The 16,682-nt window shown below is 37.7% G+C and overlaps 1 protein-coding gene across 4 annotated transcripts in view; it reads left to right on the top strand.

Annotated features, from left to right (window-relative positions):
• UBR1 (ubiquitin protein ligase E3 component n-recognin 1) overlaps nucleotides 1–16,682 on the top strand; it is a 155,020-nt gene that overhangs the window by 88,841 nt on the left and 49,497 nt on the right. For all 4 annotated transcript variants that reach the window (XM_021097089.1, XM_021097096.1, XM_021097091.1 and 1 more), the window contains 7 exons: nucleotides 499–547; nucleotides 913–1,067; nucleotides 2,867–2,966; nucleotides 3,891–4,000; nucleotides 8,550–8,636; nucleotides 10,117–10,298; nucleotides 15,754–15,959. In XM_021097089.1, coding sequence (XP_020952748.1) covers nucleotides 499–547; nucleotides 913–1,067; nucleotides 2,867–2,966; nucleotides 3,891–4,000; nucleotides 8,550–8,636; nucleotides 10,117–10,298; nucleotides 15,754–15,959 — 889 coding nt within the window. The remainder of the gene's footprint in view (nucleotides 1–498; nucleotides 548–912; nucleotides 1,068–2,866; nucleotides 2,967–3,890; nucleotides 4,001–8,549; nucleotides 8,637–10,116; nucleotides 10,299–15,753; nucleotides 15,960–16,682) is intronic.

Consider the following 16,682-nt stretch of genomic DNA (forward strand, 5'->3'; position numbering starts at 1 on the left):
GTCTTTTAGAATACCTTCTATTCTGCATATGTTTGACTGTATTCTCATGATTAGATTTAAGTTAAGTATTTTGAAGCAAGAATACTACATAAGTGATATATTACATCACATCACTAGGCACATAATGTTTATTTGTCCCATTAAGGGGTGATGTAAGTTTGATCACTTAGTTAAGGTGATATCTGGCTTTGTCCTTATAAAATGAATAATTACTAATTCATAGTACAATGCCTTGTGTATAATAGACACTAGGTGAATATTGTTGACTGAAAGAATGGGGACTAAATTGCTGATAAAGGATATTTCCCATCTATTTTGCAATGGCCTTCTCTGGGATAGCTATTTTGTTTCTGGGATAAGGTAGCATCTGAAAACATGTTTCAGTATAAGAAGTCATTTGGTAGGTTTGTGGAGCTTTCTTGCCTGCTTCCAAGTATTCCACTGGTTTCATGCTTGTTAAGCAGAGTATTTAAAAATAGACCTTTTTTTTCTTAATAGGCTGAACATATGCAGAAGAAAAGGAGAAAACAGGAAAACAAAGATGAAGGTAAAAAAGATTCTGGATTGACTCATTTTGACTATATTCTGTTTTGTATTAGCAAAACATACAGTGTTTTTGTTTTTTGAGAGCTGGCAGCTAATGCAGCTAAGTGCAGAGAACCCTTTGTTTCTTATTCACCTATATCAGTCATGAGAGAATTTAAAATTTTTGACAAGTGGAGTTTATTTTGGGTGACTTACATAGTGACTTATATTTCCCTTGACATTGATATTTTCAGTGCTTTAAAGGTAGTGAAGATCATGTGTTGTTTTGCATATAATATATGTGATCCTGACATTTGCAATTTAGCATGTAAGATAACCCAAATAAAAATGTACCTGTTTTTCTCTTCTGATCTTGACCCATTTTAGCATTACCACCACCACCACCTCCTGAATTCTGCCCTGCTTTCAGCAAAGTGGTTAACCTTCTCAATTGTGATGTTATGATGTACATTCTCAGGACCATATTTGAGCGGGCTGTAGACCCAGATTCTAACTTATGGACTGAAGGGATGCTTCAGATGGTATGTATACCTAAAATTTTTTCTCTATGTCAGATACTTTAGCTACTTCATAGAATTCTTGAGGATCTGGAGAAGATCCCTGGTTAACTGGCTTCAGTCAGAACTACAACTAGAGTACCTGAGACCTAAGGGTCATTAAAAATAGCTTAGATATGGCACAGTGACACATCCTCAAGTTTTTAGGATCCTTATTCTTGGGAATCGTTTATAGTTTAAAGAAGAAGAAGAAGAAAACCTATTCCTGCTAATAATGAATTGGCATGTAATTATCATAACAATTTTCTGTATCATTTATTTCACTTGTATTATAAGGAGACAGTATAATAAAGATTGAAGACAAGCAGGTCTAGGCTTGAATCTTGGATTACCCCACTTCCCAGTTAAGGAGTAAACCTCACTGCTCAAATGGGTTTAAATATAGTCATTTCATTGAGTTGTAGAATTAGCTCATTAAATGGAAGCAGCTATTTTTTTTTCTTGATACTCTTATTAGAGATAAATTGATAATGTCACCTTTGGTAGCTGTAATATTTATTTAGAACCTGCTTAGCTAAATTATCCTTGGATGTTATTGGTCTGGAGGCTCTAAATGCTATCTTACTGTGTATATTTCAAATTTTGTATAACAGCAGTAAACATATCCAGTAAAAATTTCAACCTGTAGAGATATACTTGAAATCAAAAGTTAAAATTTCTCTCCCTGCCTCCCAGTGCCCTGCCTAAAAGTTTTCTATCTTCTGGAAGTCATCCCACATTAGTGCATATAGGCCTACCTCGTGCTTAACAGATTCATAGTCCATTATATGGACATCTTATGATGCATTTAACTGTCTCCTATTAATAGACATTTAGGTTGTTTTTAGGTCTTTGACAAAGAACACTAAAATTAACATCATTGTACAGTTATATTTGCATACCTGAGTGAATATATCATACTAATTCTTTAACACTAGGTCATTACTTTTGCTTTTTTTTTTAGGGCTGCACCCACGGAATATGGAGGTATCCAGGCTAGGGATCAAATCGGAGCTGTAGCCACTGGCCTACACCACAGCCACAGCAATGCTGGATCCTTAACCAGGGATCGAATCTGCATCCTCATGAATACTAGCCAGATTCCTTTCCACCAAACCATGATAGGAACTCCATACATTTTTTGATAGATACTGTCTAATTGGCGTCCAAAACATTAGCACTGATTTACTTTCTTTTTTTTTTTTTGTCTTTTTGCTATTTCTTGGGCCGCTCCTGCGGCATGTGGAGGTTCCCAGGCTAGGGGTCCAATCGGAGCTGTAGCCACTGGCCTACGCCAGAGCCACAGCAACGCTAGATCTGAGCCGCGTCTGCAACCTACACCACAGCTCACGGCAACGCCGGATCGTTAACCCACTGAGCAAGGGCAGGGACTGAACCCGCAACCTCATGGTTCCCAGCCGGATTCATTAACCATTGCGCCACGACGGGAACTCCCTGATTTACTTTCTAATCATCATTGTGATTAAAAGTGCCTGCTTCCCAGAACCTTTGCTAGCTCTGTATTTTACTATAAAACTCTAAAATTTTGCCATTTCGATAGGTGAAAAATAGGGTGATTTTGTTTTAGTTCACATTTCTTTAATTTTAAGTGGTGTTGAACATTTCTCATATGTATATGTATCATTTCTTTATCTGTGAACTGCTTGTTCATAACCTTTGCACATTTTTTACCAGTCAGATTTTTTATTTTTATATCTCCATTTAAAATTTATTTACCTGAAGAACCACAATTTTAAAGATCTTGTCCTATTTTCCTCTTTCAGGCATTTCATATTCTGGCATTGGGCTTACTAGAAGAAAAGCAACAGCTTCAGAAATCTCCTGAAGAAGAAGTGACATTTGACTTTTACCATAAGGCTTCAAGTATGTTTTAGTATCATTTTCAACACAGTTTCAGCTAACTGCCAATTATTAATGGAAAGTGTAGCTCTATAGAGTTTAAATCTGTCAATCCTAAAAACAGAAAATTCTGAAATTGTCTTTTTTAGTTTTGAAAAATTTCCGTAATACAAATATATTTTTTAATCCCCACTACAATCCTTTTACTGCATGATCCCACCCCCTTTTTGGAGTGAGTTGCATACATTGATGGTTTCTTTCATTCCTTATCTCAGATATTATCAAATATTTGCTGCTATATCATCCATATTATTCACACTATCCATTTACAGATGATACTCATGTTCTTGAATTTAATATGATTGCAGAAGTCTGAGTGAATAACAATGTGTTTGTTTTGCACTGCTTTCAACTTGTAAGAACAGGATAGGTTTAGATTAGATTTTTATTAAATACTACATGATTAAGACAGTTTTTTCAGAGCACATTTTAGGAACATTGATTTATAAGACCAGTAGGAGAAAAGCATCTCATTTTCTGTTTAAACACTATTTTCTAGATCCTTGAATACATCATAAACCTATTCAGTTTATGGTTATGACAGCTCCTACTTTCATATTTTTGGGAGCTTTTGTCCTCAGTAAGTACTTTTACTAGACAGTGACCCAAGTAGAGGAAAGGCAAGAGACAGATCATCAAGGGTAGCCCTTTTCCACTTAGTAGCCACAATGGAAAATATAAAAAAGAGACCTAAAGTAATTCAGGTTTTTCAAGTTGTTTAATTTAGTACTATAGTACTTTATTGTAATTGCAGATTTTCCATTGAAAAATTAATCTAATTAAGGGTTTGCAAACTTTGGTTATCAATGTGAATAACATTAACTGAATTATAACTTAAACATATTATGAATATATTGTTTATTATGCAAATTTTTTTGTTTTAAAAAGGATTGGGAAGTTCAGCCATGAATGCTCAGAATATACAAATGCTTTTGGAAAAACTCAAGGGAATTCCCCAGTTAGAAGGCCAGAAGGATATGATTACATGGATACTCCAGGTAAACCTGAAAAATAAACTGATCATATCTTGGTTTAAATATTTCCCCTGCTTGCCTCTAAAATTAAACTACTGTATTCGCCAATTATAAAATCATTTACTACTGATTTTAATGGTCAGTTGTAATTTTTCATATTAGTAATTCTGTTTTCCCTATGTTTTAGTGAAGGGATTTTTTTTAATAAATTAGGATTTATGCATTTGTTTCATTATTCGTAAACAAGTGTTGAATACCTGCTCTGTGCTATGCTCATTTCTAAACTCTGAACAAGACAAGTAAGGTGCTTGTTGTGGAGCATACAGACAGCAAACAAAAAAACATCAGGGTAGTTCAGTGGATTAGGATGGGGTAACTTAAGACAGGTAATCAGAAAAGGCTTCTTTTATTTTATTTTTATTTATTTATTTGTCTTCCTGCCTTTTCTAGGGCCGCTCCTATGGCACATGGAGGTTCTCAGGCTAGGGGTCAAATCGGAGCTGTAGCCGCCGGCCTATACCAGAGCCACAGCAATGACAGATCCGAGCCATGTCTGTGACCTACACCACAGCTCATGGCAACACCGGATCCTCAACCCACTGAGCAAGGGCAGGGATCGAACCCGCAACCTCATGGCTCCTAGTCGGATCCATTAACCACTGAGCCACGACAGGAACTCCAGAAAAGGCTTCTTTTAGACAGTGACATTGAAACTGAATGACATGGAGCCAGTCTAACAGCAATCTGGAAAAGTACTCCAGAACAAGGGAACAGCGATGCAAAAGCTCACTCAGCTTTTGCTGAGGGCCACAAAGGTGGCCACAAAGAAGGCCAGTGTGAGTAGAACATGATGGGAGAGGGAGGGAAAGGCAGACAGCAAGATCAGAGGAACAGCCAGGGGCCAGGTCTTATAGGTCAGGGTAAGGTGGCAGATTTCATTTTTGAGGACAATAGGAAATCATTGAAGAATTTTAAGTGACATAATTTGATCTACATTTTTAAAGATCACTCTGGCTGCTGGGACAAGTAGATTATAGGAACAAGAGGAAAACCATTAGAAGATTATTGCAGTAATCCTGGTGAGAAAGCAGTATGACCTAGGCTAGGATGCAGATGGCAAGAAGCTGGACTGATTCAAGTTAATGTGATTGTAGAAGCTGTAGATCTTGCTGATAGATTTGATGAAAGGAATGAGAGAAATCAAGGAGTCAGAGATGACTCTTGAATTTGGAGCTTGAACTGTTGGGTAGAGGGCAGTGCCTTTGGGGAGGAATGAATAGGTAGGGAGAGGGGACAGGAATGTAACTGTAATGGAAAGGCCTCTGCATGGAAACTTGAAGGCAGGGTTGTGGATCTTCTTTTCACTGTATTTATTAAAATATTTTTATGTTATCAGCTAGATATTTTTTTGTTTTGTTTTGTTTTTGCTTTTTAGGGTCACACCCCAGCATATGGAGGTTCCCAGGCTAGGGGTCAAATTGTAGCTACAGCTGCCAGCCTACACCACAGCCACAGCAATGCAGGATCTGAGCTGTGTCTGCAACCTACATACACCACAGCTCACGGCAACGCCAGATCTCCAACCCACTGAGTGAAGTGATTAAACCCACAACCTCATGGCTCCCAGTTGGATTCATTTCCGCTGTGCCACAACAGGAACTCCCTAGATATTGTTTTGATGATTAGAATATAGGGTGGTTATTTTTCACATTCCTATCAGGTGGAGATCTTTGTCATGATTTGTACTTGTAGCAGTCAGTCTTTGTTCTTACTTCATCGGAGATACTCCTTAAATAAGCATTATGTAATTTGAAATGTAACCATAAAATAATGCTGTTATTATCAGGATTTCTCTTGAAATAGATTTCATGAATATTTGGTATTTTAGTTAAACTTACCAATATGATCACTTTAAAATATAAAACAAAAACAAAAGAAGTAGGTAACTGTTCTGTAGGTTTCAGTCATATGTGGAATGTTAAATTAATTAACAGATTGAACCAAACAAAAACAAACACAGATTGAACAGAGTTGTGATTATCAGAGGGAAGGGAGTAGGGGAGAGTGAAATGGGTAAAGGGGTTCATCTGTGTGGTGATGGATGCAAACTAAGCTTTTGGTGGTGAGCATGTTGTAGTATTTAGAAATGTAGAAATACAACATACAGGGGAGTTCTGCTTGTGGCTCAGCAGGTTATGAACTCAACTGGCTCAGCAGGTTATGAACTCAACTAGTATCCATGAGGACCCCAGGTCTTGCTCAGTGGGTTAAGGATCAAGCATGCTATGAGCTGCAGTTTAGGTCGCAGACACAGCTCGGATCCCACATTGCTATGGCTGTGGCATAGGCCAGCAGCTGCAGCTCTGATTCAACCCCTGGCCTGGGAACTTCCATATACCACAGATGCCGCAGATGCTGCCCTAAAAAGCCAAAAGCAAAAAAAGAAAGACAGACAGACAGACAGATGCAGCCCTAAAAAGCAAAAAAAGGCAGACAGAAAGAAATACTGTACATGTGAAACATATATAATGTTATAAACCAATGATACCTCAGAAAAGTAAGTCAAACTGTCATTTAGTCCAGTATTTATATCTGTGGACTAAGTTGGAGATTTGTTCCTGAAAGTCCCTTTTCTATTAGGATAACAAAGTTCATTGTCAAAATATATAAAAAGCACAAGTATTTCTTATTATAAACCTTAGGTATTTTACCTAAATGGTTAATGTAAAATTGTATCGTAAGTTCCTTGTGGGGGTTTTTCCGCAGGAGACTGAGGCTCTTTCAAAATTTAAGTAAGTTTTATGGATGTTCAGTACTCTTTTGGAAACCTTGATATTTGCTAAAAAGAATGAGATAGCTTTTCTTTGGCACTGCTTGTGGAGGTGGCAGCCGTCTCCTACTCAGTGTCATGGCCGTTCTCATGAAGCCGAAGATCACCAAAAAGAGCACCAAGAAGTTCATGCAGCACTGGTCAGGCCAGTATGTCAAGAATAAGTGTAACTGGCAGGAACCCAGAATCATTGACAGTGGGGCACTCAGAAGACTTAAGGGTCAGATCTGGATGGGAACAACAAGGAAACAAAGCACATGCTGCCTGGTGGCTTCTGGGGGTTCCTGGTCCACAACCTCAAGGAGCTTGAAGTGCTGTGATGTGCAGCAAATTTTAGTGTACTTAGACTGCTTACAACGTCTCCTCTGAGAACCACAAAGCCATGTGGAAAGAGCAGCCTAGCTGGCCAGCGGTCACTAATCCTAGTGCTAGGTTGTGCAGTGAAGAAAGTGAGTACACAGCTCATGTGCACGTTGTATTTGTATTAATAAAACCATAACACTCGGGCAAAAAAAGAGTGGGATAAATCTGTCTAAGCTGTTGTGGGAGCATCTCTAAGATAAACAATTGGAGTTCCCACTGTGGCACAGTAGGTTAAGGATCTGGTGGTGTTTCTTTAGTGACTTGGGTTCGATCCCCAGCCTGGTGCAGTGGACTAAGGATCTGGCATTGCCGCAGCTATGGTTCACATTAGATCCCTAGCCTGAGAACTTCCATATGTCACAGGTGCAGCCAAAAAAAAATTAAATGATTATGTGAAAAAAGAAAGTAGGAAACAGTGTTTATAGTAGGATCACTTTTTAACAAGAATATACATAAATATAAAGAAATATATATTTTCATTTTTTTCTTGCCAAGAAATACTAATTATCTTTATTTTTGTTTTTGTTTTTTTAAAATAACTGCACCTGGGTCATAGGAAAGTTCCTAGACCAGGGATTGCATCCGAGCCTCAGCTGCTGCCTACACCACAGATGTGGCAACACCAGGTCCTTTAACCCACTGCTCCAAGCCAGGGGTCAAATCCATACCTCTGCAGTGACCCAAGCCACTGCAGTTGGATTTTTAACCCACTGCCCACAGCAGGAACTCCCTAATTATCTTTAATTTAGTTAATTTGGGGAAGAGGGACTGGCATCAGGAAGAAAAGCTTTCACTTTCCATACTCACTGTCCATATCTTTGCATTAAAAATATTATTATTATTATTTGCTTCAGGGCCACACCTGCAGCATGTGAAGGTTCCCAGACTAGGGGTCAAATTGGAGCTATAACTGCCAGCCCACACCACAGCCACAGCAACACAGGATCCGAGCTGAGTCTTCGACCTACACCACAGCTCATGGCAACTCTGGATCCTTCACGTACTGAGTAAGGTCAGGGATCAAACCCGCAACTTCATGGTTCCTAGTCGGATTCGTTTCCGCTCTGCCATAATGGGAACTCCTAAAAAATGTTATTTTTTAAAAATGTGTTTTTCCCTAGCAGAAGCAGAGGTGTGCTCACACCTGCATGCTGATTCAGCTGATTCTGCTCTCTCCAATCTTCTCATTAGCTGGATTGCTAATCGACTAGGGGAGGTGTTTATCAAAGTCAGGAGTCATTTGTACAAACTTAAGCTATTTATGTTTACATATCTTATATTTAAGTCAGACCTTTGGAGACATGATGACAAAATCAGATGAGTGAATTTTTCTGTTTTGTCTAACCAAATCTTCTTTAACATTTCATCTGTTTTTCACAGATGTTTGATACCGTGAAGCGGTTGAGAGAAAAATCTTGTTTAATTGTAGCAACTACATCAGGATCAGAATCTATTAAGAATGATGAGGTAATAACATTATAATAATGTTGACTGTTCATCTCTGTCTTTGAACTTTACTAGTGTAAGGGAGCTGCTTTTTTGTTAGAAGGAACCTATTTATTGTAAAGCATATAGTGTCTCTCTTCTTTTGCTGATTATGTTTCCATACCACAGGGTTTAGTGGTACTTGACGCATAATTATCTAATATCCAATATAATATATATGTTTTACAGAAGCAGAAGAAATTGATGTATATTGGAACTCTGTTGAAAATACCTTATTTTATTAATTTTTGAAATATTTTAATATCTGAAATTGGAATATGTATTATGCATGGCTTATTATTTAATTAGCATTCTTAGTGGAACACAAGATAATGGTGCATCTTAGATTCAATGAAATGAAGTAATATTTAGATTATGAATTTCCATGATAATGAATTAGGTTTTGATGATTCTAATCTTAAAATTATTAGAATATTATTACTTGTGGTTATTAACTGTCTTTCCTGAAAGGAAAACACTGGACTTAAGTTAAACAAAAGGACACCAATTCATCTCAGTAATGTTAAAGTTGTCATTCTTAGTGCATTTAGGAGTAACTGTTAAGCATCATCAAGTTGGCTTTGATTAAATGTCAAAGGTTAAATGATTGACAAATTAAAATTTTGTATCATTTAATTTTGTTTTTTAATGTACTGCATTGAATATAAAAGGCAGTTTGTTAGATATTTAAGGTACATGGCCTTTTAAGTTAAATCATTGAAATAACCAAAGGAGTAGTTTGTTGTGTGATGTGATGGAGCCTGTATGTTAATTTTGAGGCATCAGATTGAATCTAGGCTTTCTTTAGGAAATTTTGCCTGACTGAACAGTACATGTAAATTTTTTTTTTTTAAGTTTTTTGTTTTGTTTTGTTTTGTTTTTTGTTTTTTTGTCTTTTTGCTATTTCTTGGGCCGCTCCCGCGGCATGTGGAAGTTTCCAGGCTAGGGGTCTAATCGGAGCTGTAGCCACAGGCCTACGCCAGAACCACAGCAACACGGGATCCTAGCCGCGTCTGCAACCTACACCACAGCTCATGGCAACGCCGGAACCTTAACCCACTGAGCAAGGGCAGGGATCGAACCCGCAACCTCATGGTTCCTAGTCGGATTGGTTAACCACTGCGCCACAGCGGGAACTCCCTAAATTTTAACAATAAATCTTTCCTGGAGTTCCAGTCATGCCTCATCAGAAACGAATCCAACTAGGAACCATGAGGATGCGGGTTCGATCCCTGGCCTCACTCAGTGGGTTAAGGATCCAGCATTGCCGTGAGCTGTGGTGTAGGTCGCAGACGTGGCTTGGTTCTGGCATTGCCGTGGCTCTGGCACAGGCCAGTAGCTATAGCTCCAATTAGACCCCTAGTCTGGGAACCTCCACATGCCGTGGGTGCAGCCCTAAAAAGACAAAAAAAAAATAATAATAATAAATCTTTCCTAATTTTTGTGATCTCTTAATAACCAGATTATTCATGATAAAGAAAAGGCAGAAAGAAAAAGAAAAGCTGAAGCTGCTAGGCTACATCGTCAGAAGATCATGGCTCAGATGTCTGCCTTACAAAAAAACTTCATTGAAACTCACAAACTTATGTATGACAGTACATCAGAAATGTCTGGGAAAGAAGACTCCATTATGGAGGAAGAAAGGTAAAACAAAGCAAAAGTAAAAATTAGCAACTTTCTTAGTGGAAAAATTACATATTCACTTTAAAAAATGGTTTTTCAAAATATATTTTAAAGTAAGACAAATAACACTGTTTTTAAGCTAGGAAGAGCACGATGAAGCCTCTAAGGTACTTATTGGATGTAATTTTATGTTGATAAATCATTCAGGTGTGCCATGAAATTTGTTGGGAACCTTTATGCACGGAAAGACCTGAAGAGGGAAACAGAAAAGATAGAAATCAGCTTCTGTTATCTTATATGCATGGGCTTTTTTTTTTTTTTTAATAGCCACTCCTGAGACATATGGAAATTCCCAGGCTAGGGGTCAAATTGGAGCTGAAGCTGAAGTCTACACCACAGCCACAGCAACACCAGATCCAAGCTGCATCTGTAACCTATGCCCCAGCTTGTGGCAACGCTGGAGACCTAACCCAGTGGTCAAGGCTAGAGATTGAACCCACATCTTCATGGATACTAGTTGGGTTCTTAACCTACTGAGCCACAACAGGAACTGCTGTGCATGGGCTTTTTTGGCTACACATTTATATATCAGTTCATATATTCCTCATTATTTTTAGGAGTTCTGACAAAATGACTGCTGTTATTAAAGACTGAAAAAAAATTCACTGGAAAAAGATAGTCTTAGTTATTCTTTTTTTCTGAAAAAGAAGACAGTGCCTATAGTTACAGTCATGGAGAACACTTTGGAATGGGAACCATTAAATCTGGTGTTTTATTTCTGTGACTGATGTGCTTTTGGGGAAATTAGTTAACTTTCTGAGAGCAGTGCTTTGTGGCCTGTTACGGAGATACAGTGAGAAAAGGGAGGAGACGATGGTACTTTGAAAAGCATTCCAGTTAAATATTGAAAATACCTCATAAGCTTATTTTTACTTATTTTTATTAATAAATTTATTTTTAAAAACAGACTTCACTACTCTTTAAAAATGTGTGTTGTGGTACTTTTAGGAAATTGTGCTTTGTAATAATAGTAGGAACATTATACTCTATTTAATATGTCTGTATCCTGAAGCTGAGTATGCTAAAAAAGAATATAGATTTTATATTTTAAATATTTTTTTTTTTTGTCTTTTTGCCATTTCTTGGGCCGCTCCCGCGGCATATGGAGGTTCCCAGGCTAGGGGTCTAATCGGAGCTGTAGCTGCCAGCCTACGCCAGAGCCACAGCAACGCAGGATCCGAGCCGCGTCTGCAACCTACACCACAGCTCATGGCAACGCCGGAACCTTAACCCACTGAGCAAGGGCAGGGATCGAACCCGCAACCTCATGGTTCCTAGTCGGATTCGTTAACCACTGCACCACGACGGGAACTCCTATTTTAAATATTTTTTAAAAATGAAGGTAGGCTATCTTTGGATGACTGTAGTAATAAAACTGGAAACTAATACAAAACTTTAAACAAGCAGAAGTCCACATCCTCTCAATGGTACATATTAACAAAATACGTAGGAAGTAATGAAAAAGAAACTTCTCTATGGTTTATTCAAACAAGAGAATGTAAGCAGAAATGTACTGAGTTAATTAATGGCACTAATGCTTTCATAATATATTTTTATTTCCTGATTGTACACATAAAATTACATATGTGTTCTCATTTAAAACAACTCATATAACACAGTAAGTCCACTTAAACCATTCTCTGCATTCCTCATCTTTCTCCACAGATACTTATTGTAGTAAATAACTATTGTTCTAGGCATCTTTCTGTGCATTTATAAATATATTTACGTAAATAATAACGTGACTTTTTAAAATTTTACCATAACTTTTGTTCTGCAACTTGCTTTTTCACTCAAAGCATGTCATGTCAATACTGTTAGATCTGTAGTATAAATTCTACATCATTCTTTATGGCTGTTGCATAGTAATCCATAGTATGGATTTATAATACTTCATTTATCAGATTTTGGACATTAAAGTTTTTTTCCTTTATTTCCTAATTTTTCTGTATTACAAATAATGTATCAGAATATTTTTTATGTGCCCCCTTGTGCATGTATACAAGTACTTCTCAAGAGTGGAATTTAATAAGTGAAAGGGCTGGGTCATAATTATTTAAAATTTTAATAGATACTGCCACATTACCCTCCAAAGTAGTTTAACCAGTTCCTACTCCTAGCGGTGTATGAAGAGTGCCTGCTTATTTCATCCTCACAAATACTTAAAATTATCAGTACTTGAAAATATTTGATATAACCAAAATTATAAATTTGTGCCATTCTGAAATTCCCTGGTTAGTACTGTTGAACATCATTTCTTATGATTATTCACTAATCTGTTAGATTTTGCCTTGAGAATTACCTTTTATTATCCTTTGTTCATCTCTATTGGGTTCTTTACTCTTATCTAAATGATTTGTAGAAGTCCTTTTAAAATTATGGATATTAAATTTTGTTGCATGTTTCCCATATTTTTCCCTGCTTAATTTAACATCAATTAAGAAATTTTTGCCATAGTGAAGTCTTTTATTTATTTATTTATTTATTTTGTCTTTTTGCTATTTCTTTGGCCGCTCCTGCGGCATATGGAGGTTCCCAGGCTAGGGGTTGAATCGGAGCTGTAGCCACCGGCCTACACCAGAGCCGCAGCAACGTGGGATCCGAGCCGCGTCTGCAACCTACACCACAGCTCACGGCAACGCCGGATCCTTAACCCACTGAGCAAGGGCAGGGACCGAACCCGCAACCTCATGGTTCCTAGTCGGATTCGTTAACCACTGCGCCACGATGGGAACTCCTGCCATAGTGAAGTCTTCAAAGTTGATAAAGACATTTGTCAATCTTTTAGAGTTTTAACTTTTTGTTTCTTAAGAAGGCTTTTCCTACCCCAGGGTCACAGATATATTCTCTTACATGTTTTAAAACAAAATTTTACTTACAGTTATATTAACACATTTTCATTTTTAAAATCAAATGTTAGAGGGCGTTCCCATTGTGGCTTAGCAGTAATGAACCTGACTAGTATCCACGGCCTCACTCAGTGGGTTAAGGATCTGGCATTGCTGTGAGCTGCAGTGTAGGTTGCAGACACGGCTTGTATCTGGCATTGCTGTGGCTGTGGTGTAGGCCAGCGGCTACAGCTCCAATTCGACCCCTAGCCTGAAAACTTCCATATGCCTCAGATGTGGCCCTAAAAAGAAAAAAAAAAAAAAAAAAAATGTTAGCGATAAAGCTAAAGTTCCATTTGAACACTGGCCTAAATCTTGGACCCTGGATCCCTTTCTGCCCTTCCATAGAGATACTGTGGTTATAAGTTTTATCCATAGCTTATCAGAATTTTTGCTGTTACATATAAATATATATAACTATAGAAATTAAATAATGTCATTCAGCTTTTTGTTTTATTTGCATAAATGGTATTGTGTATGTTTGATTCTTTAATTTCTCATTTTCATTTAATACTATGTCTTGGAAATCTGTATATATATGTTCTTAAATATAAAACAAGCTCAGTATTTCTCATTCTTGACATTTGGGCAGCAGTTCTTTTTCATGCTTCGTGAATTGCAGAACATTTAGCATCTCTGGCCCCTCATCCACTTAAGTCCAATAGTCTTTATGATAACCAAAAGGTAAAGCTTACCCACATATTGCTGGATGCCTCCTAGAAGGTGGTACCACATCTAGCTGAGACCTACCTTTTAAAAACTGCATAACATTCTGTATTATGTAATTTCACTTACATTGATGATGACCATTTATGATATTTCCAGTTTGTTGGAGGACCTGCGATATTTCAGGGAGTTTCTTGCACAAATACAAAGGCAATATTGTACAGCCATGGCCTTTGAAGTCAGATCATCTGGGTTAAATCCTGGCCTGATTACTTCGTAATGCTGAATCATTAGTTAAGTCTCTTATCATTTCTAGGCCTCAGTTTCTTCATGTGAAAAATGGAGGTAATAATAGTACCTACCTTATAGAATCATTGGAAGTATTAAATGAGGTAGCATAACTTAAAGTATTTGAAACAGTGCCTCACATTACAATTAGTGCTTATAAGTATTTGCTATTATTTATTATATTATTATTGTACACATTGAGTACATCTCAAGAATTGCTAAATCACTAAGATGTATGTTTTTGGGGGGATTTTTTTGTTTAAGGACTGCACCAGTGGCATATGGAAGTTTCTAGGCTGGGGGTTGAATTGGAGCTATAGACGCTGGCCTATGCCACAGCAATGTCAGATCTGAACCATGTCTGTGACCTACACCACAGGTCATGGCAACACTGGATCTTTAACCTGAGCGAGGCCAGGGATTGAACCTGCATCCTCTTAGATGCTAGTCGGGTTAATTACCACTGAGCCACAATGGGAACTCCAAGATGTACGTTTTTAATTTTAACAGCAACAAAAATAGAATACAAACTAAAAGCCTAATAAGAGTGAATAGATAAAACTGTTATGACACATACAGTGAGAGTACTCTGTCGCCATTAAAAATAATGTTTCTGGAATTTCCCTCGTGGTGCAGCAGGTTAAAGATCATTGTTGCCACAGCTGTGGTGCAGGTTGTAACTACGGTGCTGGTTCAGTCCCTGCTTTGGGAACTGCCGCATGCTGTGGGTGTGGCAAAAAAAAATAATATTTCTGAAGGAATTTTAATAACATGGAGAAAACAGCTAATCTATAAGTGAATCAAGCAGGACACAAACTGTATATGTAGTGTGATCTCAAATACTTATAAAAATGTTTTATAAATAGCATACTGGAAGGATATATATAAGTGGCTTTCTCTAGGCTGTGAGATTATAATGATTTTTATTTTTTCTTTACACTTTCCTAGACTTTCCAAAATTTCTTAAGCACATGTTACTTTTGTGTGTGTGTGTATATGTGTGTGTCTTTTTGCCTTTTCTGGGGCCTCACCCATGGCATATGGAGGTTCCCAGGCTAGGGGTATAACTGGAGCTGTAGCTGCTGGCTTACGCCACAGGCACAGCAACGGGGAATCTGAGCCGCATCTGCAACCTACACCACAGCTCATGGCAACACTGGATCCTTAACCCACTGAGCAAGACCAGGGATCGAACCCACAACCTCATGGTTCCTAGTCAGATTCGTTAACCACTGAGTCACGACAGGAACTCCATTTTACTTTTATAATCAGAAAAAGATAACCCAGCTTCTTGGTACAATAAGTTAAATAAAATTATAATATCATTATACTTTGTCATATGCATTTTTTTTTTCCACTTAGTAACACAGAATGTATTTTCTAAGTAAGCAAATTAACTGATAAAAGACAGAAAAATCAGGGGGGAAGATTTTAAGCTAATATTGCTAAATATCATTTTTATTTCATTATTTTTATTCTTAAAGTTCTTGCCCTGCAGTTACTCAAAATCTACCAAAATATAAAGACAAGTAACCAAAACATGTGTCCTCATTTCTGGTCGTTTCTCTTGGTAGCACCCCAGGAGTCAGTGACTACTCTAGAATTGCTTTGGGTCCTAAACGGGGGCCGTCTGTTACTGAAAAGGAGGTGCTGACATGCATCCTCTGCCAAGAAGAACAAGAGGTGAAAATAGAAAATAATGCCATGGTATTATCGGCCTGTGTCCAGAAATCCACCACCTTAACCCAGCACAGGGGAAAACCCATAGAACTCTCAGGGGGTATGTATTATTTAATAAATACCTTTTTGAGCGTTTCTTTTCATATTTATGTAATTAGAAAAAAGACTATCTAAAAGAAGTTTGGGAGTGAGGTTGTATTTTTTAGCCTTATTTGGTCAGATCACAATTTAACCATTTACCCATTGATTCAACCTAGGTTTTTACATGCCAGGTTGGCTCCTTTGTCTATTTTTAAATTTTTGGTTAGCACATGGCCACAATGCTCATTTTCTCTATCTTTCTATCTCCATTTCTCTTTGCTGAACTATTGGAAAGTAGGATGCAGGCATCATGATATTTCATCCTTAAATATTTCCAAATGCGTTTTCTAAAACTAAGGACATAGTCTTTATATATCTATCATCATTATATATTTAAGATAATAATAATTCAGGAATGTCACCTAATAATAAACTCATATCTCAGCTTCCCCAGTTGCTTTCAAAATGTCTCTCTCTCTCTTTTTTTTTTTTTTGCTTTTTTGTTTTGTTTTGTTTTTTTTTTAGGGCCGTACCTGCGGCATATGGAGGTTCCCAGGCTAGGGGAATCTGAGCTACAGCTGCCGGACTACACCACAGCCACAGCAATACAGGATCTGAGATGCGCCTGCGACCTACACCACAGCTCATGGCAATGGCAGATTCCCCAACCCATTGAGCAAGCCAGGGATTGAACCCACAACCTCATGGTTCCTAGTTGGATTAGTTTCTGCTATGCCATGAC

This window comes from Sus scrofa, chromosome 1 (assembly GCF_000003025.6).
Source record: "Sus scrofa isolate TJ Tabasco breed Duroc chromosome 1, Sscrofa11.1, whole genome shotgun sequence".
NCBI classification, from domain to species: Eukaryota; Metazoa; Chordata; class Mammalia; order Artiodactyla; family Suidae; genus Sus; species Sus scrofa.